Raw genomic sequence first — 23,268 nt, forward strand, 5'->3', positions numbered from 1 at the left:
ATATAGATAATTCAGTTTTGTAACAATCTATGCTTTCTGTGAAAGAAATTATTTTTCTGCCAGTCATCTGTCCAGATCATTATATGTCAGGTCATTTCTAATTATCTGCTAGAGTAATTACAAAGCTTACTTTCATGGAAAAGATAACTGACTAACTGTGAAAAGCATTTTCTTGTGAATCCCATTCATCCAGCTGAAATAAAAGACACTCTTAGAATGATCCTTTAACATCTTTGAAAGTCTGATAACTTATAACTTTCCAGGAGTGATTTTTTGTGGGGTTTAGAGACACATTCATCCTGCTGGCAATAGTTCTTTTTAAAACCAGCAATAGTGTTATATTGGTCTGTAGCGTGCTCTATGGTTGTTTCATTCCAGAGAGATGGGAAGGAAATTAGTCTATGGCCCAAGCCCAGGGCACTACCTGCTGAAATCCCTCAAGGTCTGAATTTATCATGTATTTGATCATAAAAAATTTTAAGAGGAACTCTGGTATTTTGTGACATTCAAATGTGGATTCTTAGATCTAACTGTTATTCCTACAAAAATGATTTAAAGCACTGTCTGATAAGTTGTTTAAAAATAAGCAGTGAGTGATTTTCATGGTTATAAAATCCATGAGTTTGTAATTATGCTTTTAAAAAGAAGGCAAAAACAAATCAAAACTCCTTGGTAACCACTGGGCCCAATTCTTGACGCTAAAATTTAAAGAGAACTGTATTAAGAATCTGTTCTGCCTTTTCTATCAAACTGTATTTCAGGGTAATCAGAATAGGTCTGGTTGATAAAGTTATTCTCTACAGAAGAATTCTACCCCGTGGAAGGAGTGGTATGATTAGATAATCACCATTTTTAACTCATATTAAAATAACCGATTCAACAACAATCAGTGACTGAAACCATTGGTTAAAAGATTGATAGTCTGGGCATGGTGGCTCACGCCTATAATCCCAACACTTTGGGAGATTATACTCGGTAGATCACTTGAGCCCAGGAGTTCCAGACTGGCCTGGACAACATGGCAAAACCCCATCTCTACAAAAAAACACAAAAATTAGCTGGGTGTGTAGGTACACACCTGTAGTCCCACCTACTCAGGAGGCTTAAGTTGGGAGGATCAATTGAGCCTGGGAGGTGGAGATTGCAATGAGCCATGATCACACCACTACGCTCCAGCCTTGGCGACAAAGTGAAACCCTGTCTCAGAAAAAAAAGGGGGATGATTTATGGAGAAGTTTACAATGGTGGGATTAGATTGTCACTACCTAAATCCAGTGGTCGTTTTTATCATCACTAAAAGCCATTTAAGCCTCCTGGCATGAAACCATAGAAATACATACTGAAGTATATAAAGAGGAAATGACATATATGGGATTTGCTAGAAATACTTCAGATAAAAGGGAAGGGGGGACAAAGATGATGTAAGAATGGTAAAATCTTAAAAACTGTTAAATCTGGGTGATGGGAATATAAGCGTTCATTATACTGGTCTCACTTTTGTGTATTTTTATTATACGAAGTTTTAAGATAGCACCAGTGTTTTGGGAATGACAGAATTGAAAAGAAGGTTACTTAATATCTTTTTTTCTTTGTCTTTTTTACAGCAAACATGATGGTTATATCTGTGTTTCATCATATAAAGTTGTTATCCCCGTGCTTGTGAGGGTCACCCTGTAAAGTTACAGAACTAATACCATGTCCTTTTGACAGATCTTTCCCTAGATCATTCTGACCTAGTTGCAGAGTTGTTGAAGGAGCTGTCTAACCATAATGAGCGTGTAGAAGAAAGAAAAATCGCCCTCTATGAACTTATGAAACTGACACAGGAAGAATCTTTTAGTGTTTGGGATGAACACTTCAAAACAATATTGCTTTTATTGCTTGAAACACTTGGAGATAAAGAGGTAAATGGCAAAATATGTAAACAGTAGCCTTTCCTTCCTGTCTCCTTTACATTGCCTGTTAATCTGGTGCTACACGGATTTAGAAATTGGGAGAATGAGTGTCTTCTGCTGCTTCTTTCTGCATGAACGTTTCACTGTGAAGTACTTTTTCTTCTAAACCAAGTAGCTCAACAATTTTGAACAATTAACAGGAAAATGAAAGGTTGCAGGCTGAGTTCTTATAGAAAAGTACATATTACTTGTTTTACATATTTAGATTAGTTGTTCAGGAGTAACTTTTATTTATTTATTTATTTATTTTGAGGAATAATCTCACTCATTCTCAAGCCCAGGATGAAATGCAGTGGTGTGATCTCAGCTCACTGCAACCTCCACCTCCCAGGCTCCAGTGATTCTCCTGCCTCAGCCTCCTGAGTAGCTGGGATTGTAAGCACGTGCCACCACCCCCAGCTAATTTTTTGTTTTTGGTAGAGACGGGGTTTCACCATGTTGGCCAGGCTGGTCTCGAACTCCTGACCTCAAGTGATCCATCCACCTCAGCCTTCCAAAGAGCTGGGATTACTGGCATGAGCCACCGTGCCCAGCTCCAAAACTTCTTTTTATAGTCTGAATGTAGTTCTTGATTTCTTGCAAATAAAACAAGTATAATATAAATTTTCAATTAGAGTAAGAAAACTTAATTACATAGTATACCGCATACTTTATGCAGTTAGCTACAACTCCTCCCCTAATATTAAGACCCTTAAGTTAGAAAAATTGAAAATGTTAAAGATTATCTACAACCCAAAATATTAAAAACATTTAAATGTTTCTTCTTAGCCTACAATCAGGGCTTTGGCATTAAAGGTTTTAAGAGAAATCCTAAGGCATCAACCAGCAAGATTTAAAAACTATGCAGAATTGACTGTCATGAAAACATTGGAAGCACATAAAGATCCTCATAAGGAGGTAAGTTACCTGGCAGTTAAAGTATTATTCCATTATTTCATTTCATGAAACCTGTAACCATTGTGTAAAATGTAGCCTTATTAATGATTTTCTTGAACATTTGCCTTGACATTCAGGGTAATACCTGATCAAGATGCAGGCATATTTTTTTCTATTAAATGAATTAAATAGTAATATCATGGCCTTTCACCTAAAATAGGCCAGCTCTAGGAAATAATTTATTTAATTTTGTTTTCTCCTTCACTTCACTTTTAGTTTTCTACTTAGAGTTTAGCAATCTTATTTTCACTTTTCATTTAGCAATAAGAATTTGATTTTTTAAAATAACTAATGAAGATAAGAAATCATTGTTTTGGGGGAGTTGTTTGTTTGTTGAGTCAGGATCTCACTCTGTCGCCCAGGCTGGAGTGCAGTGGTGTGATCACAGCTCACTGCAGCCTCAGCCTCCCGGTTCCAGTGATCCTCCCACCTCAGCTTCCCGAGTAGCTGGGACTGCAGGCATGCACCAGCACACCTGGCTGATTTTTGGTATTTTTTGTAGAGATGAAGTTTCACCATGTTGCCCAAGCAGGTCATTGTTATTTTTAAGTGATAAATTGCCTAGAGGAGCTATATATCTGTTGCAAGTTTATTCACCAAAGTAGTGAGGACAGCTTTCATGCAAGAGTTCCGTGAACCTGTTTCATAGTACTTGGTAGCCATGATATCTCTCTCCCCTTCTTCACCAGTGACATCGATTAGATAACTATGAGGATTGAAAGAATTAGAAAAAAAATGTTCAAATAGGGACTACATTTTTTTTATTTCAATAGGTTTTTGAGGAACAGATGGTGTTTGGTTATATGAATAAGTTCTTTAGTGGTGATTTCTGAGATTTTGGTGCATCCATCACCCGAGCAGTGTACACTGTACCCAATGTGTAGTCTTTTATCCCTCACCCCGTACCCACTTTTTCCCCCAAGTCCCCAAAGTCCATTGTATCATTTTATACCTTTGTACCCTCGTAGCCTAGCTCCCACTTATGAATGAGAACATATGATGTTTGGTTTTCCATTCCTGAGTTACTTCACTTAGAATAAAGGTCGCCAATTCCATCCAGGTTGCTGTGAATGCCATTATTTCATTCCTTTCTATGGCTGAGTAGTATTCCATGGTGTGTGTGTGTACGTATATACACATACACATGGTGTGTGTGTGTGTGTGTGTATATACATATACACAATTTCTTTATCCATTCATTGATTGATGAGCATTTGGGCTATTTCCATATTTTTGCAATTGCCAGTTGTGCTGCTATAAACACCTGTGTGCAAGTATCTTTTTCATATCATGACTTCTTTTTTTCTAGGTAGATACCCAATAGTGGGATTGCCTCATCAAATGGTAGTTCTACTTTTAGTTCTGTAAGGACTGTATTTCTAAGAGAAAGCAACTGAGCAATAGCATTAGGTATCTCTGGTAGAACCAAGACAGAAGCAAAAGACAAATCAAAAAAGGAAGGTTAAAATAGCAGTGAGATAAAATGAATCAGAGCCAAATGCAAGAGCTAAAGCTATAAACCTCTCCGAAGAAAGCAGAGGTATAAATCTTTGTTACCTTGGATTAGGCAATGATTTCATAATATAACTAAAAGCAGAAGCAACCAACAACGAAAAAGACAATTTGGACTTCATCAGCATTAAATCCTTTTGTGCTTTATTAGCTTAGTGGTCAGCTAGAGATAACATTTAAAAAAAAAAAAATTGGCTGGGCATGGTGGCTTACACCTGTAATCCGAGCACTTTGGGAGGCCAAGCAGGTGGATCACTTGAGGTCAGGAGTTCGAGACCAGCCGGACCAACATGGCAAAACCCCATCTCCACTAAAAATACAAAAATTAGCCAGGTGTCATGGTGGACACCTGTAATCCCACCAATTTGGGAGGCTGAGGCAGAAGAATTGCTTGAACCCGGGAGGCAGAGGCTGCAGTGAGCCGAGATCATGCCACTGCATTCCAGTCTGGGTGACAGAGCAAGACTCTGTCTCAAAAATAAAAATAAATAAAAAATCAAAGAAAATCTTTTCTGTCCTTCAAAGGACATTATCCTGAAAGTGAAAAGGCAACTCATAGACTGGGAGAAAAATTTTGCAGACATGTATCTGATAAAGTACTAATATCCATAATATATATTCTTACAACTCAGCAATGAAAAGATGGCCCAGTTTTTTAAATGGACAAAGGATCTGAATAAACATTTCTCCAAAGATATACAAATGGCAATAAGCACATGAAAAGATGTTCAACATCATTAGTCATTAAGAAAGTGTAACCAAAGCCACAGTGAGAGACCACTTAACACCCAAAAGAAATATAGACAATATGTTGGTGAGGATGCAGGGAAATTGAAACCCTTGGGGTAATTACTTTTTTAAGAGATTTCACTGTGACTCTTTTAGAAGAGTGAATCATAACTTTTAAATATATCTGGATTTTTGCAGGGGTTTTGGGTTTTTTTTGTTTTGAGACGGAGTCTCACTGTCACCCAGGCTGGAGTGCAGTGGCACGATCTCAGCTCACTGCAGTCTTTGCCTCCTGAGTTCAACCGGTTCTCCTGCCTCAGCCTCCCAAATAGCTGAGATTACAGGTGTGCACCACCATGCCCAGCTAATTTTTGTGTGGAAATGGGGTTTCGCTGTGTTTGCCAGGCTGGTCTCGAGCTCCTGGCCTCAAGTGATCTGCCCGGCTTGGCCTCCCAGAGTGCTGGGATTACAGACTTGAGCCACCTTGCCTGACCCAGTTTTGTTTTCTGTTTTTGTTTTATTCAACCGTGTTTAGTAATGGCACATCTGTGGCATTTCACTGAAAGTTTAAAAATGATATCTAATATTTGTAGTTTAGTTATCTACCTTTTGACCCAAATAAGGCCTGTAGCATCCCTACAAAATATAAAATTGACACTCTTAAGGTATTAAAGCTGAAATTAGCCCTGGGTCTTCTAACTTCCAGTGTATTTTCTTGTTTTTTGTTTGGTTGGTTGGTTGGTTGGTTTTTAGATGGAGTCTCGCTCTGTCGCCCTGGCTGGAGTGCAGTGGCGCGATCTTGGCTCACTGCAATCTCTGCCTCTCCGGGTTCAAGCGATTCTCCTGCCTCAGCCTCCCTAATAGCTGGGACTACAGGTGCATGCCACCACACCCAGCTAATTTTTTTCTATTTTTAGTGGAGACGGGGTTTCACCATGTTAGCCAGGGTGGTCTCGATCTCCTGACCTTGTGATCTGCCTGCCTTGGCCTCCCAAAGTGCTGGGATTATAGGCTGAGCCACCACTCCTGGCCTTTTTTTTTTCTTTTTTCAGTGTATTTCCCACTGTACCTTTCTAAGCATTTTTCACCTATTGAGATCTTAAGTGAGACACTGCCAAAGTAGCATCAAAAGCAGTTATTTTTACGTGTTCTTAAGACTATCTTTAGAGATTACAGACTCTAGCAAGAAGATAGATGGCCATTTTTTGTCTTCATCACAAAACTAGTGTTTTACCCTCCCGAAGCTCAATACAGAAGGAAGAAAATCATTAGGAAAACAAGGAGGAATAGTATATTAACTTTTGACAACACATTAATCATATGATTTTTATTTTATTTCTCATTAATGTGATACAGAGGGCTCAAGGACTCCTAGAGATGAGAGTACTAATAATGAGCAGGGCTTCAGCATGGCTTATTCAGGGGACTTCAGTCACATTGTAGTCTAAGTAAATAGAGCCTCCTCACCCTAACACAACTAGACCGCAATTTGATTTAAAAACTGCTTTAAGGCCGCTCACGGCAGCTCACATTTGTAATCCCAGCACTTTGTGAGGCCAAGGCAGGAGGATTGCTGGAGCTCTGGAGTTTAACATCACCGTGGGCAACATAACAAGACCTCATCTCTACTAAAAATAAAAATAAAAATAATTAGCTGGGCATGGTGGTGCATGCCTGTAGTTCCAACTACTCAGAAGGCTGAGGTGGGAGTATCACTTGAGCCTGGGAATTTGAGGCTACAGTGATTGATGATCAAGCCACTGCACTCCTGCCTGGGTGACAGAGCAAGACCCTGTCTCAAAAAAAAAAAAAAAAAAAAAACTACTTTAGCCAACAGCAAAAAAGAACACAAAAAGGGAGAATATAGTGTAATAAAGCCCATGTATCCATCATCTAGCTTCAGCTGTTACTGACATTTTGCCGATCCTTTTTATCTGTAATCTGTACCCTCACTTTTCATGTTTGTTTACTGTAGCATTTTCAAAGCAAATTCCAAATATTATATTAAATACTTCATGAAGTTTATACTTCCAGGATGTAGTGTAATATTTTAAAAATTACTTTCTGGCTTAATTTCCTATTTTTTTTAGGTGGTGAGATCTGCTGAGGAAGCGGCATCAGTGTTGGCCACTTCAATTAGTCCAGAGCAGTGCATCAAAGTGCTTTGTCCTATCATTCAAACTGCAGACTACCCAATTAATCTGGCTGCAATCAAAATGCAAACAAAAGTGATAGAGAGAGTGTCCAAGGAAACCCTTAACCTGCTTTTGCCAGAGATTATGCCAGGTCTAATACAGGTAAGCAACAAAGCTTGGAGAGGAATAAGCCATGATACATTTGGGATACAGTTATTTTAGGTACTTCCCAGGCATTATTACTGGCATGATCAAGCCTTCCTCCTGTTCATCTGCAATATTCAGGACAAAGACTTTTCATAACTAGCCAGGGGGTTATAGATGTAGGTGTGGTAAAATTTACATAACATAAAATTAACCATTTTTAAGTGTACAATTTAGGAGTATTAAATACACTCACAGTGTTATGCAACCATCACTACTATCCACATACAGAAATTTTTCATCATCCCAGACTGAAACTCTATACCCATTAAGCAATAACCCCATTCCTTCCTCCCTCCATCCCCCCCAGCACCTGGTAACCTCTATTCTATTTTCTGCTAGATTCCTTATAAGTGGAATAATACAATATTTGTCCTTTTAAGTCTGGCTTATTTCACTTAGCATAATGTTTTCAGGGTTCATCCATGTTGTAGCTTGTATTAGAATTCCATTCCTTTTTATGAATGAATAATATGCCTTTTATGTATTTGCCACAAATTGTTAATCTGTTCATCTGTTGTTAAATATTTGGATTATTTCCTTTTTACTGACAAATATTATAATAATTTCCTTGTAATATCTTCATGCACTTATATATATACATCTAGAAACAGAATTTCTAGATGTTGCCAGATTTCACTCCAAAGTGGTTATACTAATTTACAGTCATAGATGTAATGTATTTCTCTTTAGCTACATAAACCCAATCATAGAAACATTTTAACAAAAATGAGATGTGTTTTATAACATGCTTTAAAACTTAACCATACATTGTGAACTCTTTCCATCCAATAAATAATATTTTACAATATTATTTTAATGGCTGACTAATATTACATAGTATGTATATTAAGAACCCTCCTAAAGAGAACTAATCATTATGCATCTATAGTATTGTAATTTTTATTCTAGTCTAAGCTTAATATTACTAAATTGGGAGGTCCTAACATAAGATCCAAATCTCTTTGTCTATGCCTTAGTACTAAGAAGAGAGTATAATAGGCTGGGCACAGTGGCTCACACCTGTAATCCCAGCACTTTGGGAGGCCAAGGCGGGCGGATCACCTGAGGTTGGGAGTTCAAGACCAGCCTGACCAACATGGAGAAACCGTGTCTTTACTAAATATACAAAATTAGCCAGGTGTGTTGGCACATGCCATAATCCCAGCTACTCGGGAGGCTGAGGCAGGAGAATCGCTTGAACCCGAGAGATGGAGTTGCGATGAGCCAAGATTGTGCCACTGCACTCCAGCCTGGGTAACAGAGCAAGACTCTGTCTCAAAAAAAAAAAAAAAAAAAAAACACGCCAGAGTGTATATAATATGTATATGTCATATATATAATGGGTACTGAATCCATGTTTGCTGGATAAATAGCTTAGAGTATGAGGATACTAGCAAAGAGCTATTGTGGCTTTAAGTTCTTATAAATTTCTTATTTCCTCTGATGATAGGTTGGTGCAGGATTTTATTGCATACGCAATTATTGGGAAAGGGCATCTTACCTATCAGAAAAGCAAAAGAATGCTAAGGAACATAAATACTAGCATTTTAACTCTTTGCTATATATAGACTATTAAAATTAAGGTGTGTGGGTATTAGGACCAGAGCAATGAAAGGCAAGAAGGCAATGGCAATATACTTTTTGAATGCCTTCATATTTTCTCACTAGAAAATTATCTCACTGAGCAACTAGGATGGCATACAAAAAACATGAAAAACATCTTCAACAAAATTAGGAAAAGGTATCCCAGTGAACCCCAAAATATGAGCAGATAGGGCCAAATCGCCACCAGCAGCAAGTTCCCCTGCAATTATCAGTGGTATGGAAAAGTGTGAAGGAAAGTCAAAAGTTACTTTTAAGACCCTGGGGCCAGAGAATCACCCAAGTTCTCACGCCTAAAAGAGGTGTCCCCATTCAGAGTGAAAAGCTAAGTATACATAACTGATAAAAAATTGGAGGTAAAGGCAAAGGTCCTGCAGGAAGCCCAAATCATGCTGGGGTGTCATGGATCCTCAGGGCTCTTAGAAATACCTTGCAAAAGCTCCCTTCCGGAAAGAGCTTATTTAGCAAAAAATTCCTTGACTAGAGTCTAAACTAAGTATCTACGCAACCATAAAAAAGAACAAAATCATGTCCTTTGCGGCAACATGGATGCAGCTGGAGGCCATTATCCTAAGTGAAATTAACACAGAAACAGAAAATACCACGTGTTCTTGTTATAAGTGGGAGCTAAACATATTGGGTACACACAGACATAAAAAATGGGAACAATAGAAAACTGGAAACTCCAAAAGGGGTTGGGAGAAAAGGGAAGGGTTGAAAAACAACCCATTGGATACTGTGTTCACTGTTTGGGTGAGGGGATCAATAGAAGCCCAAACCGTCAGCATCACAGACAGTATACTTACGTAATAAACCTACACATATACCCCCTGAATCTAAAATAAAATAAACTGAGCATTATAGCAATATTGTGGCAGAGGTGACTACCCAAAGGCCGTATTTTTTTTAAAAAAGGGTAACAAGAAGAAAGAATCCTGCATCAGTAAAGCTAGAAAAGCTTTCATGGCGCAACCCACTCCCCAACACAGAAAATTTATTTTAAAATATAGAATACAGAAAAGTGTCTTTCACTTACACATGAGCAACAGAAAAGGGTTGTGGAGGTCAAGCCCAAAGATACTGCCTATTCTTCAAAAAAGAGGAAGAAAATAATGGCGTGAGGTATACCTACAGTGAAGATACACTAGACACATGGACACAAAGCAAATGAAAACTTAAACCCAGATTTAAGAAAACAAGGTAAAAAAAAAGTAAGAAAACTATAGAAACTAATAAAAAGCATGAGTCAGATATTTTAAAGCTTGTAAAGGGGAAATTAGACAATAGATCTATTGAAAACAGAGCAGTCAGAGCTCAAGAAATAATATTTTACTACCAGTCTTTAGTGGAATATACCCTAAAGATGAAAGAAACTGCAAAGAAATCTTGAACTGCATTCAATATATGCATAGTTAGGAAAGATGCTGGTATGGTTATTTTTTAATAGTAATAACATTGATACACATATCAGATAAGATAGATTAGGACAAAGCAAATAGTGATGTCATAAAATGAAGTAAATCTTAAAACCTTAACTTTGAATTGGGTATGTCAAAATGAAAATATTATTTAATTTCTTATCTCAAAAATTGTTTCCTACTAGCCTCTGAATCAGTATCAACTCAGTAACACTGAGCATCCCTACCACCCAGATTGTGGTCTTCAAATACCATTTTCCACTCAAAAGAGTCAGGTGTCTTTGGGAAAATGACTGAGTCCAGGTTTGGGGCAGGTAATGTATAAAATGAGCCTGAGAATTCTTGACGGAAAGCAAGGAAACTATTCATATTTTAGGGTCAAAAAGAATAATGCTGCAATGAATTAAAATACATCAAATTTTAAAGTGAAATTCATGAGTTTATATTGATACTTTAAAAACTGGCCAACTTTGAAGATTATTGGGTTATTCCCAAAATTGGTTAATAAAGAGAAAGAATCAAAGCACATAGACTACCTATCCTATTTTCAGGATAACCAAATATTTGATGAGATAAAGTACTTTTAGAAGGATTCCAGCTAGTAAATTCAGAAGAAATTATTGACTTAAAAATTATTTTTGGCCAGGTGTGGTGGCTCATGCCTGTAATCCCAGCACTTTGGGAAGCCAAGGAGGGCAGGTCACATGAGGTCAGGAGGTCGAAACCAGCCTGGCCAACATGGTGAAACCCCATCTCTACTAAAAATACAAAAGTGAGCCGGCTGGTGGCGGACGCCTGTAATTCTAGCTACTCAGGAGGCTGGGGCGGGAGAATGGCTTGAACCCGGGAGGTAGAGGTTGCAGTGAGCCAAGATTGCAGCACTGCACTCCAGCCTGGGAGACAGAGTGAGACTCCATCTCCAAACAAAAAATATATATATATATTTCTTAGGCAGTGTGTGGTAGCTCACACCTGTAATGCTAGCACTTTGGGAAGCCGAGGTAAGAGGATCACTTGAGCCCGGAAGTTCAAGACCAGCCTGGGCAACATAGTGATGCCTCGTCTCTACAAAAAAATTGTTTTTAATTAGCCAGGTTTTCTTACCTGGCTTGGTGGCTCACGGTGGCATGCCTATGGTCCCAGCTATTCAGCAGGCTGAGGTAGGAGAATCACCTGAGCCTGGGAATTTGAGGCTGCAGTGTGCTGTGATCATGCCACTGCATTCCAGCCTGGGTGACTAAGCAAGAGCCTGTCTCCAAAAAATATATATGTATATTATATATATACACGCACATATATATATATATTTGGCCTCATTGAAACAATGGATATATGAAGTGATTTTCAGTAGCCACCAACATCGTTAGGTAAAAAGATGATGAGGCAGGGTATATAATGGAGGAGTTAGACTAACAACATCTGAACCTACTGACCAGTCTTAACATCACTGAAGGTGGGACAACTAGACAAAAGTTTTCTTGCCTGGCTTGGTGGCTCATGCCTGTAAACCCAACACTTTGGGAGGCTAAGGCAGGAGGATTGCTTAAGCCCAGGAGTTGGAGACCAGCATAAGCAACATAATAAGAAACTGTCGCTACAAAAAAATGTTAAAAATTAGCCAGGCGTGATGGCATGTGCCTGTAGTCCCAGCTACTTGGGGGGCTGAAGTGGGAGGATCACTTGAGCTCAGGAGGTGGAGACTGCAGTGAGCCACCACCATACCACTGCACTTCAGCCTAAGTGACAGAGCAAGATCCTGTCTCCAAAAAATAAAAATAAAAAGTTTTCTTTTCTAAAGCAATTGAACCTAAATCTAATCCAGTCTTCAGTTTAACTGTCAGTTTAAAGGAAGTTCAGAGAATAGAGAAGCATGTTAAATTGTACCTTAAGGGTATATTCAGTCAAATTCAGAATGTAGGAAATTCTACTAGGAAAACTGCCAAATTTCTTTAATAAAGAAATGGCATGAAGAAAGAGGAGGAGGTGGTTATCAACTGTTAAAAAGTCTCAAGAATCTAATCAACTTGGCCGGGTGTGGTGGCTCACGCCTGTAATCGTGAGCCTCAGCACTCTGGGAGGCTGAGGCAGGCAGATCACCTGAGGTCAGAAGTTCAAGATCAGCCTGGTCATGGTGAAACCCCGTCTCTACTAAAAATACAAAAAATCAGCCGGGCGTGGTGGTGCGCCCCTGTAATCCCAGCTATTCGGGAGGCTGAGGCAGGAGAATCGCTTGAACCTGGGAGGCAGAGGTTGCAGTGAGCCGAGATTGAGCCATTGCACTCCAGCCTGGGCAACAAAAGTGAAACTCTGTCTCAAAAAAAAAAAAAAAAAACTAATCACCTTGAACAAAATTGGAATACTTACACTCTCAATTTTACAACGTATTACAAAGCTATGATAGTAAACATAACATGGTACTGTCATAAAGGTAGACTTATAGATCAATGAAATAGAATCCAAAAATAACCCTCACATTTATAGGCAATTGATTATCACAGTTTTTTGTGGGGAAGAAGAGTATTTTTAATAAATGTGATGCTAGGACAACTGGGTTTCCACATGAAAAACAGTGAAGTTGAACCCCTACCTCACACCATATACAGAAATTAACTCAAGGAGTGATGCACAGAAAATGGCAGACAGAGTAGGAAGCTCCAAGAATTGATCTGTCTGCTTAAGCAACCATTGAGCTGGCAAAAAATGAATAGAATCAACTTTTTTGGAACTCTAGGATCTAACCAAAAACTTATAGTAACCAAGAGAGTACTTAATGAAAGAAAGAGGCTTACTTTCAGTACTTTAGCATAGTACTACAATGAATTGAAATACATCAAATTTTATTTCAAAGCAAATTCTTTTTTTTTTTTTTTTTTTTTTTTTTTGAGACGGAGTCTCACTCTGTCACCCAGGCTGGAGTGCAGTGGCACAATCTCGGCTCACTGAAACCTCTGCCTCCTGTGTTCAAGCAATTCTCCTGCCTCAGCCTCTTGAGTATCTGGCTGGGACGACAGGTGCCTGCCACCCTGCCCGGCTAATTTTTGTAGTTTTTAGTAGAGACAAGGTTTCACCATCTTGGCCAGGCTGGTCTTGAACTCCTGACCTCATGATCCACCTGCCTCGGCCTCCCAAAGTGCTGGGATTACAGGCGTGAGCCACTGCACCTGGCCTATTTCAAAGCAAATTCTAAGTATCATGTCATATTAAATACTTCATGAAGTTTACACTTTCAGGACATAGGATAATGTTTTAAAAATTACTTTCTGGCTTAATACTTCCAGGACATAGTATAATGTTTTAAAGATTACTTTCCGGCTTAATTTCCTGTTTGTTTTAGGTGGTGAGTTGCCTGGATAATTTTTTAAATTTTTTGTAGAGATAGTGTCTTATTATGTTGCTTAGGCTGGTCTCCAACTCCTGGGCTTAAGCAGTCCTCCTACCTCCACCTCCCAAAGTGTTGGGATTACAGGCGTGAGCCGCCGAACCAAATAAGAAAACTTTTTTAGGTGGCATCTCATTGAACGACATAATGTCTAGTTGTCCCGCCTTCAGTGATGTTAAGATTGATCAGTAGGTTCCGATGTTATTAGTCAAACCCCTCCATTATATACCTTGCCCCATCATCTTTTCACCTAATGATTTTAGCAGCCACTGAAAATCACTTCATATATTATTGTAGCATGATTCTATTCATTTTGGCCGGTTCAGTGGTTGCTTAAGTAGAGGGGTCAATTCTTGGAGCTTCCTACTCTGTCTGCCATTTTCTGTGCATCACTCCGTGAGTTGATTTTTGTATATGGTGTGAGGTAGGGTTTCAACTTCATTCTTTTTCATGTAGTGAAAATACTTTTTACTTTCAGTAAGAAACTTACTTAACTGCCTACCATCCCCCATGCTCAGCAGCCTTGATGATGGTGGCCCATATTTGTGGTGTAGCTTGCTGGTGCCAGGAGGGACATGAACCTTGTTCTCAAAAAATTGTGGTTATGTTTTTTTTTGTTTGTTGTTGTTGTTGTTGTTGTTTTTGTCTCTGGCATTCCCTGAGAGGCTGGCACAGAGACTAGCCTTTGTTTCACCTCCCATCAGGCTGAAGTGGCTTCCTAAGTGGAGTCTATTGAAAAGATTTAAAAACATACTACCCATAGCCACCTGAGGCAAGGGAGAGCAGACAAGACAAGCAGCAAACAAATGCCTGGGAAGGAGGAAGCTGAGGAAGAAGATAATTGGTGAAATAAGGGTTTTGCTGGGCTACCACGTGTACTGAGGAATCCACCAAAAGTATGCTCAGAAAAGACCTTAGAGCAGGGGTCCCTAACCCCCAGGCCATGGACTGGTACTGATCCATGGCCTGTTAGGAACTGGGCCACACAGCAGGAGGTGAGCAGTGGGCAAGCGAGCATTACCACCTGAGCTTCGCCTCCTGTCAGATCAGCAGTGGCGTTAGATTCTTACAGAAGCATGAAGCCTATTGTGAATTGCACATATGAGGGATCTAGGTTCCATGCTTCTTATGAGAATCTAATGCCTGATGATCTGAGGTGGAACAGTTTCATCCTGAAACCATCCCCCCATCACCCTTCCCCATCCGTGGAAAAATTGCCTTCCACAAAACCAGTCCCTGGTGCCAAAAAGGCTGGGGACCACTGTCTTAGAGGACCCTAGGCTTGGACCTCTGGATGTTCGTTGGGCTCCATGCAAGTAGGAGTTGGGCTAACACAGAATTGTAGGCAGCCTAGCTAATTGAATGATTACGCAGCTCAGAGTCAATCTGCAAAGACTGGGAGAGTTTTTCTTGTTTTGTTTTGACCCCAGGAATTTAGGGAAATCTCTGTCAGGTCATTGGCTGACCGCTGAGGTGACAAAGAGACTTCAGTGACCACGTACCGTAAACAAAATTTACTCAAACAAATCAGTGATCTAAATATAGCTACTAAAACTATAAAACTCACAGAAGAAAACATAGCGATAAATCTTTGTGACCTTAGATTTAAGGTCATCCTCTATGGCAGTGGATTATTAGATATAACACCTAAAGCATCAGTGATAAATAAAAAATAGGTTAATTGAACTTCATCAAAATTAATAACTTTTGTTTATCTCAGGACCTAATCAAAAAACTGAAAAGACAACTATAGAATGGGAGAACATTCTTGCAAATTATATATCTGATAATGGTCTACTATCCAGAATATATATAAAGAACTCTTATAACTCAACAGCAAAAGGATAAATAACTTTTAAATGGACAAAGGACTTGAATAGCTATTTCTTCAAAGAAGATATACAAATGGCCAGCAAGTACATGAAAAGATGCTTGGTGTCATTAGTAATTAGGGAAATCAAAACCACAATGAGATACCACTTCATACCCACTGGGATGGTTGTGATCAAAAGAACAAAAATAACAGGTTTTGATGAGGATGTACAAAAATTGGAACCCTTATACATTGCTTGCATAAATATAAATTGGTGGTACAGCTGCTGTGGAACGCAGTTTGGCAGTTCCTCAAAAAGTTAACATAAAGCCCAGGCACGGTGGCTCACGCCTGTAATCCCAGCACTTTGGGAGTCCGAGGCGGGTGAATCACTTGAGGTCAGGAATTCAAGAGCAGCCTGGCCAACGTGATGCAACCCCAGCTCTACCAAAAATACGAAAATTAGCCAGGCATGGTGGCTGGCGCCTATAATCACAGCTTTGTGGGAGACCGAGGCAGGAGAATTGCTTGAACCCTGGAGGTGGAGGTTGCAGTGAGCTGAGATCACATACTGCACTCCAGCCTAGGCAACAGAGCAAGACGTCATCTCAAGGAAAAAAAAAAGGAAAAAGATAAAAGTTAACACAAAATTGTCATATAACCCACCAATTCTATTCCCAGGTATATACCCAAAAGAAGTCAAAGCAAATATTTAAATAGTTATACATGAATGTTCATAGCAGCACTATTCACAGTAGCCAAAAGGTGAAAACAACCCAAATATCCATTAATAAATGGATAAACAACATGATATATCATACAATGGAATATTATCCAATCATAAATATTACATTCCTGTTCCACTCCTTGCCCATAATACCTCATTCTGCCATGTGATTCCCTAACTGTTCTGGGAAGGGACAGTGCGTGTCTTTTTGGACACTGAACATTATTTACCTGGCCTGTTCTTGTCACATACCAGGCACTTAAATATTTAAAAATTGAATGCCATACTGTTTGCAGTGTTATTTGTAATAGGAAAAATTTAGCAGGAAGGAGGTTATTGGGGAGGAAGATGTAAACTTACAATACTCTAGAATGGTTAAATAAGGAAGCATACTAAATGAATGCCTTATTATAAAGACCATATAGAAAAATTAATTTACTTTATAATTGCAATTATATTAAAATGATGAGGGAAAATAAAATTAACATAGTTTGATTGCATGACTTAGGAATAATGTACTTCTTTTAGCTAGATATCTATTGATATTTTAATGTTTCTGCAGTTGTTTTAGAAAGATAAAATGATTAGGATTTTAGTGGAGATGAACTCTATTTTTCCCTGGAGTAAAATGTGCATATTCATTCAGATAATTGATTCAAAAATATTTCATGGATAAGATTGCTGTAGACTGTTGAAATAGAGTAAGTAGTGTGATCAAAAGCATAAGTGGGGGAGGTGGACAGAAAAAGGGAAGATGTTGGTCAAAAGGTACAAAGTTTCAGTTAAAGAGTATTAGGTTCTAGCTATCTATTACACAGCACAGTAACTAGTTAATAATGTATATTTCAAAGTAGCAATTATAAAAGAAAATGGATTTTAAATGTTACCACAAAGAAATGATAAGTATCTGAGGTGATGGATATGTTGATTAGCCTGATTTGGTCATTCCACAGTGTACATGGATTGAAACATTACATTATACCTCATAAATATATACAATTATTATTTGTCAATTAGAAACAAGTTAACTTTTTAAATAAAATTAGGTTACTAAAGGCACAATAAAAGCATAGGGGAATAGTTTACATAGACTGGATTTATTAGAGAAAGTAATTGCAGGGATGGAACAGATGTAAAACTTAATTGGGCCTGGATTATACGACTACCTTGAGCTACCAAACCAATGAGTTTAGGTTTTATCAGATAGTGGGAGCGCTGACTGCCTTAAAACCTAATGCTTTAGGAAAGTTAGTCTGGAGACTTTTTTCAGGGTGAATTGGCAAGTGAGCAGCCTCAGAGTCAGAGAAGTGCAGCTTTCCAGACTAAGTAAGAACCTGATATAGAGGGCTAACAGAGTGAGGGCGCAGTAGGGGAAGTGAAGGGAGAGAAGGGCATTGTCTATGCTTGAAAAGGTTAAAAAGTTAACTTTGATCTGCACTTTTCTGTCCTCAGTATGCTCGAGATTTCATCTTTCAGCTGCATCTTCTGTCCCTGTTAAAAAGGTAGTTTTCTCAGATCCCCTGGAGTACTAACAGTGGACTTCTCTCCATAGGGTTATGATAATTCAGAGAGCAGTGTTCGGAAAGCTTGTGTCTTCTGCCTGGTGGCTGTTCATGCGGTAATTGGTGATGAACTAAAACCACATCTCAGTCAACTTACTGGCAGTAAAGTAAGTAGTGCTGCTGTGTTTTAGAGATGGTGGCCATAGTACATCCTTCAAAACTTAGTTATATGTCTGTAACAGTAAGCTTTTTATTTGGCATTTAATAAGTCAGGCTTTGAGCATCCAACTTGCCCTTATTATCTCTGTTTTGTATTTTATCTTTTTCTACTCTAACATTTGTTAGATGTTCACTCAGGTGAAGTCAGCAGTTTGTTGGGGTGATTGGTAGGTTTCTGTGAGAGAAAATGCCTGCAGCTTCTAGTTATTTGTAATAGTCAGCTGACTCCTTACCAAATCCCAGACCCAAATCTTTACCCCTGACCACTGTTTTATTAAGAATAAATAGACTGTTGTGGTTATATATTAATGGATTACTGCATATCTCTCAAAATATAGAATACTTGCACATTTAAAAATTTTTCCCCTTAAGAACTGTGATAATCAAATATTTGTTCTTCTCTATTATCCAAATTAATGTGCAACTTTAACTTGGTGTGTTAAAATAAAAGTTTTCTGATTCACTGTTCAGACTTAAAAAAATAAATAAGTCTTGGCTTTCTCATTTGATTGCTACTACCAGTACTTTAAAATTCATTCTACTAAGGTGGCCAGGCAAAGTGGTTCATACCTGTAATCCCATCACTTTGGGAGGCCGAGGTGGGAAGATCACTTGAGACCAGGAATTTGAGACCAGCCTGGGCAACATACTGAGAAGACCATGTCTCTAATAATAAAAATAATAATAATTGTTTTGAATTAGAAGTTTGTTCTCCAGGGTAAAGATAACTTCTGATTGTTGAATCATGGCTTATGAACCATTTAGCAGAAAGCACTCACCGTCACTTAAAGAATTTCTGAAACCCTAAGGATTGTCTTACTGTGGTCAAATTTATCTTTTAATAGCAAAAAAGCAGAATATACATATAATGGAAAATGAGCCTAGGTAACACACTTTACATTAAGTTATAGATAGATTAAACAATAATTCTTAACTCTGGGTTACAAACCACTTCGAGACTTAGGTAAAATCTCATCTTAAGAAAAATGCATTCAGATAAAACCATGAGAGACAAAGTTTTAAAAACATAGAAAAATGAATAATGGAAACAATTACGTGTCATTTCAGAGGGTTCTGTGATCCCCTGAATCCCATGGCTATACCAGGTTAAAAACTCTTGGATCAAAGAGTTAATGTTTAAAAAGCAAACCTTCCAAAACAATTAAAATGCAGCACTCTATCAGAACAGTAGGTAGCCAGTAATAATGTTACATGTGAAGACAGTAGGTAGGTGGAAAAAGTATTTTGGAATAACATTAGATGAAACAAGTAGGCCAGATGTGGTAGCTCCCACAGCACTTGGGAGGCCAAGGTGGGAGGATCACTTGACCTCAGGAGTTCAAGACCAGCCTGGTCAACATAGGAATACCCTGTCTCTACAAAAAAAGAAAAAAAAAATTAGCCAAGCACGGTTGCACGTGCCTGTGGTCCCAGCTACTTGGGAGGCTGAGGTGAAAGGATTGCCTGAGGTTGAGGCTGCAGTGAGCCGTGATCACACCACTGCATTCCAGCCCAGGCAACAGAGCAAGACCCTGTATCAAAAAAAAAAAAGTAGAACACAGAATTGTATGTTTATTGATTACAAACTTCGTAAAGTCATGATCTCATACAAAGACTGCAAAATGACAGAGATATTAAAAACATTCTTGGTAGGATGACAGTGGCTTCGTGGTCTAAGATCTTAGGTCCTGTAACCCAAATACCTGAATTCCTATTTTTGCCCACTTCTTACCCATCCCTGTGACCTCAGGCAGTAACTTAACCGTTCTATATTGTGATTTCCTCATCTATAAAATATGAAGATAAAGATATAATGTAAAACAGCATATTGTGTAACACCTAGTACTCAATTGTTTGTTATTATTGCTTTAATGGTGACTTCTGAGTTTACTTTAATGTTATATTAGTCTGTTTTCATGCTACTATAAAGAACTGCCCTAGGCCAGGTACGATGGCTCACGCCTGTAATCCCAGCACTTTGGGATGCCAAGGTGGGCGGATCACAAGGTCAGGAGATCAAGACCATCCTGGCTAACACGGTGAAACCCCGTCTCTACTAAAAATATAAAAAATTAGCTGGGCGTGGTGGCAGGCGCCTGTAGTCCCAGCTACTTGGGAGGCTGAGGCAGGAGAACGGTGTGAACCTGGGAGGCGGAGCTTGCAGTGAGCCGAGATTGCACCACTGCACTCCAGCCTGGGTGACAGAGTGAGACTCCATCTCAAAAAAAAAAAAAAAAAAAGAACTGCCCTAGACTGGGTAATTCATAAAGAGGTTTAATTGACTCACAGTTCCGCATGGCTGGAGAGGCTTCAGGAAACTTACAATCATGGCAGAAGAGTGAGCAAAGATGTCCTTCTTCACATGATGGCAGGAAGGAGAAGAATGGGAGAACTGCAGAGCGAAGCGGGGAAAAGCCCCTCACAAAACCATCAGATTTCGTGAGAACTCACTATCACTAGAGCAGCACAGGGGAACCGCCCCCATGATTCAGTCACCTCCCACAAGGACCCTCCCCCAACACATGGGGGTTATAATTCAGATTACAATTCAAGATAAGATTTGAGTGGGAACACAGAGCCAGACCATATCAAAAGTTTTGTATTTGATCCCTACAATATATTTTGAAAAGACATGATAAAATACTCTGTCATGAACAACTTTCAAGACTTAGAAACTTTTTTGACTTTTTATATTTTTTTCAGATGTGCTAGGCAAAAAAAAAATAATTTGTTATTCCTAATTATCAACAATAATTTGGGCATTATAATAACCCCCAGCCTAAAATCTATCTTTCAGAGCTCACATATATGTATATAATATTTTAATGAGTGTCTTATAATTTGGAGCAGCTTGCTCAAATGACATTTATTTGGCTTGAATCTGCAGATGAAGCTACTGAATCTTTACATCAAACGTGCACAAACAGGTTCTGGAGGAGCTGATCCCACTACTGATGTTTCTGGACAAAGTTAGTGAAGCTCATCACAGCGAACCAGGTCTCTCAAAAGAAAGGACAGATAGACCACCCTCATCAATGAAAGGAAATTCTCAAACACATCCTTTGGAACTTACTATTGTTTCCCAGTTTTAGTTTTTTGTTTCGTTTCGTTTTGTATTTTCTGTAACAGAGGACTATCCTCAGTCTGCATGTAACTTTTATGATAGTTATTCCAAATTCAAGAAAAAGCAGTATTAACATCAATTGATCGATACAAAGTAATTTTTAATCTAATTCATCATTTCACATGTTTGTACTTTGTCTTCCCATTAACCTTTGCCAGTGTTATGATTGTACAAATTTTTTTAAATGCTGGTTAAACAGGAATGCTTAAAGCTTTAAAAGTTTAACAGTCTAAAACATTTTTGCTTTTATTCAACTGCAGAATAATATTTTTATTGCTACTTTGAGTTTTGTTCCGTATCATGTCCTATGCTAGAAATATTTAAATGATGTGAAACAAAGCAGGACTAATTTGAACTACAGCTGGACTCTGTTTGTGTGATGGTGATACATGTCATTAGTTGCAACTTCTTTGGGGTGATCTATAGTTTGAAAACTAGAACCTCAAAGACAGATGTTACAGAATCAGCCAGTTCTGTAAAACTGATATTGTCTGTTGGTTATTGCTCTTGCCATCTTTATTTAAAACCATGTCCCTTCTATGATCCCTTAAGAAAGCTGCACCAAATCATCTGCCTGTTTTTTCGTGATACTTACTGAAATAGGAGGTTTTATTGCAGGGTTTTTTTTTTTTTTGGTTTGTTTATATCTTTGTTGTGAATGATGCTTTTTTGTATTTATTAATATCAAATTCACTTATGAATAAACTTGATAATGGAAACAGACAAAAAAAAATCAAGTGCGTGTGTGTCCTTCACCGTCTTCTGTTTCTCACGTAATAAACTAATTATCAAGACATGGGAGTGACCAGCACCTTTTCTTTAAATGGTGGAACCTGGTTTCCTTTTACCATGAAATTGTCTTACTTGAAAATATTGATCCTGATGAGAGAGAAGATGGTGCCAAGGCTGTCTTGTATAATGGGCTCAAATTCTCTACCTCTTCAGGGCTAATACTTTTAACTGAGCTGCTGCCTATAGTGTCTTTTGGAAAACTACTTAAAGGGTGATTTTCTGTTACTTTTTAGCAAATTTTTTTAATCACCTCTTGCTACACCCATTCTTTTCATGTGCAGCCGACTTTCAAAAATTACCAGTTTTGGTGAAAGGCCAAATTAGATAATTTGGAACCAGGATACTAATGATTTCTCATCTTTACTTTTTTTTAATCCTAATATAAAGTGAATTTGATTGAAAAGGCAAATAGCTATTAGGGAAGCAATTTGCTATTGTTACAGAGTTATCTGTACTTTGTTTAATTGAAAAAAATGTAGAAATGTATGTAAAGAATTTAAGACAAGAGTACTGAATGGATGATTTGTCATAGGCTTTCCCCTTCCTTTCTGTCTGTTCTAGCAGCAGGAAAAGTTTCTCTATATCCTCTCCCTCTACCTGTAACAATTTTGTTTTCTACTGTTAATTACATTGTGTATTTATAGTTCTATGCTTACTGTTGTGCATATACTGGCAATAAAACTGTACATAACATTACTTGAAAAAGTTAATAATGTATATCAGTTTTTCTGTCTCACTGTGTAACAAGTCACTCAGTTTTATTTTAACTTTAGACGGTCTTGTATCAGTGGTGGTCTCTTGAATTTTGTAAGTTCATCTGAGGAGAAAAGATTTTTCAGGTGTAGCTACCACAATCAAAGGTATATAGCTACATACGCATGTATATATTACAGCTTATCTGTAAGAAGAAAATGCATTTTAAACACTGAACTCTTCTCAGTAGCATTTTATGACCTTTGGATATGTTTGTAATCATTTCGAATCAAAATATTGATTTAATTTTGACCGCTGGTTTAAGATACTGCTTTAACTACTGTTGTAGTTAAAGTAGAGTGACTTAAGCTGAATAGTAACTCTAACTGGAAAATTAGATAAGCACCTGGCATCTAATGGCAGACAGGCACTCAAGAAATGAATTAACTACACAATGGAAAAGTATGGTTTAATGTGTCCAAATGAAAGCTAGTAGATATAAACATGGAAAAATTGTGTTTACAA

The 23,268-nt window shown here is 38.2% G+C and overlaps 1 protein-coding gene across 50 annotated transcripts in view; it reads left to right on the forward strand.

Annotated features, from left to right (window-relative positions):
* CLASP2 (cytoplasmic linker associated protein 2) overlaps window positions 1-22,755 on the forward strand; it is a 219,624-nt gene extending 196,869 nt beyond the window's left edge. For all 50 annotated transcript variants that reach the window (XM_054552375.2, XM_054552380.2, XM_054552382.2 and 47 more), the window contains 5 exons: window positions 1,711-1,904; window positions 2,724-2,852; window positions 7,223-7,429; window positions 17,966-18,082; window positions 21,022-22,755. In XM_054552375.2, the coding sequence (XP_054408350.1) occupies window positions 1,711-1,904; window positions 2,724-2,852; window positions 7,223-7,429; window positions 17,966-18,082; window positions 21,022-21,108 (734 nt within the window). In that variant the 3' untranslated portion in view covers window positions 21,109-22,755. The remainder of the gene's footprint in view (window positions 1-1,710; window positions 1,905-2,723; window positions 2,853-7,222; window positions 7,430-17,965; window positions 18,083-21,021) is intronic.
* Window positions 22,756-23,268: the final 513 nt, after the last annotated feature.

The sequence above is a fragment of the Pongo abelii genome, chromosome 2, assembly GCF_028885655.2.
Source record: "Pongo abelii isolate AG06213 chromosome 2, NHGRI_mPonAbe1-v2.0_pri, whole genome shotgun sequence".
Taxonomy (NCBI): domain Eukaryota; kingdom Metazoa; phylum Chordata; class Mammalia; order Primates; family Hominidae; genus Pongo; species Pongo abelii.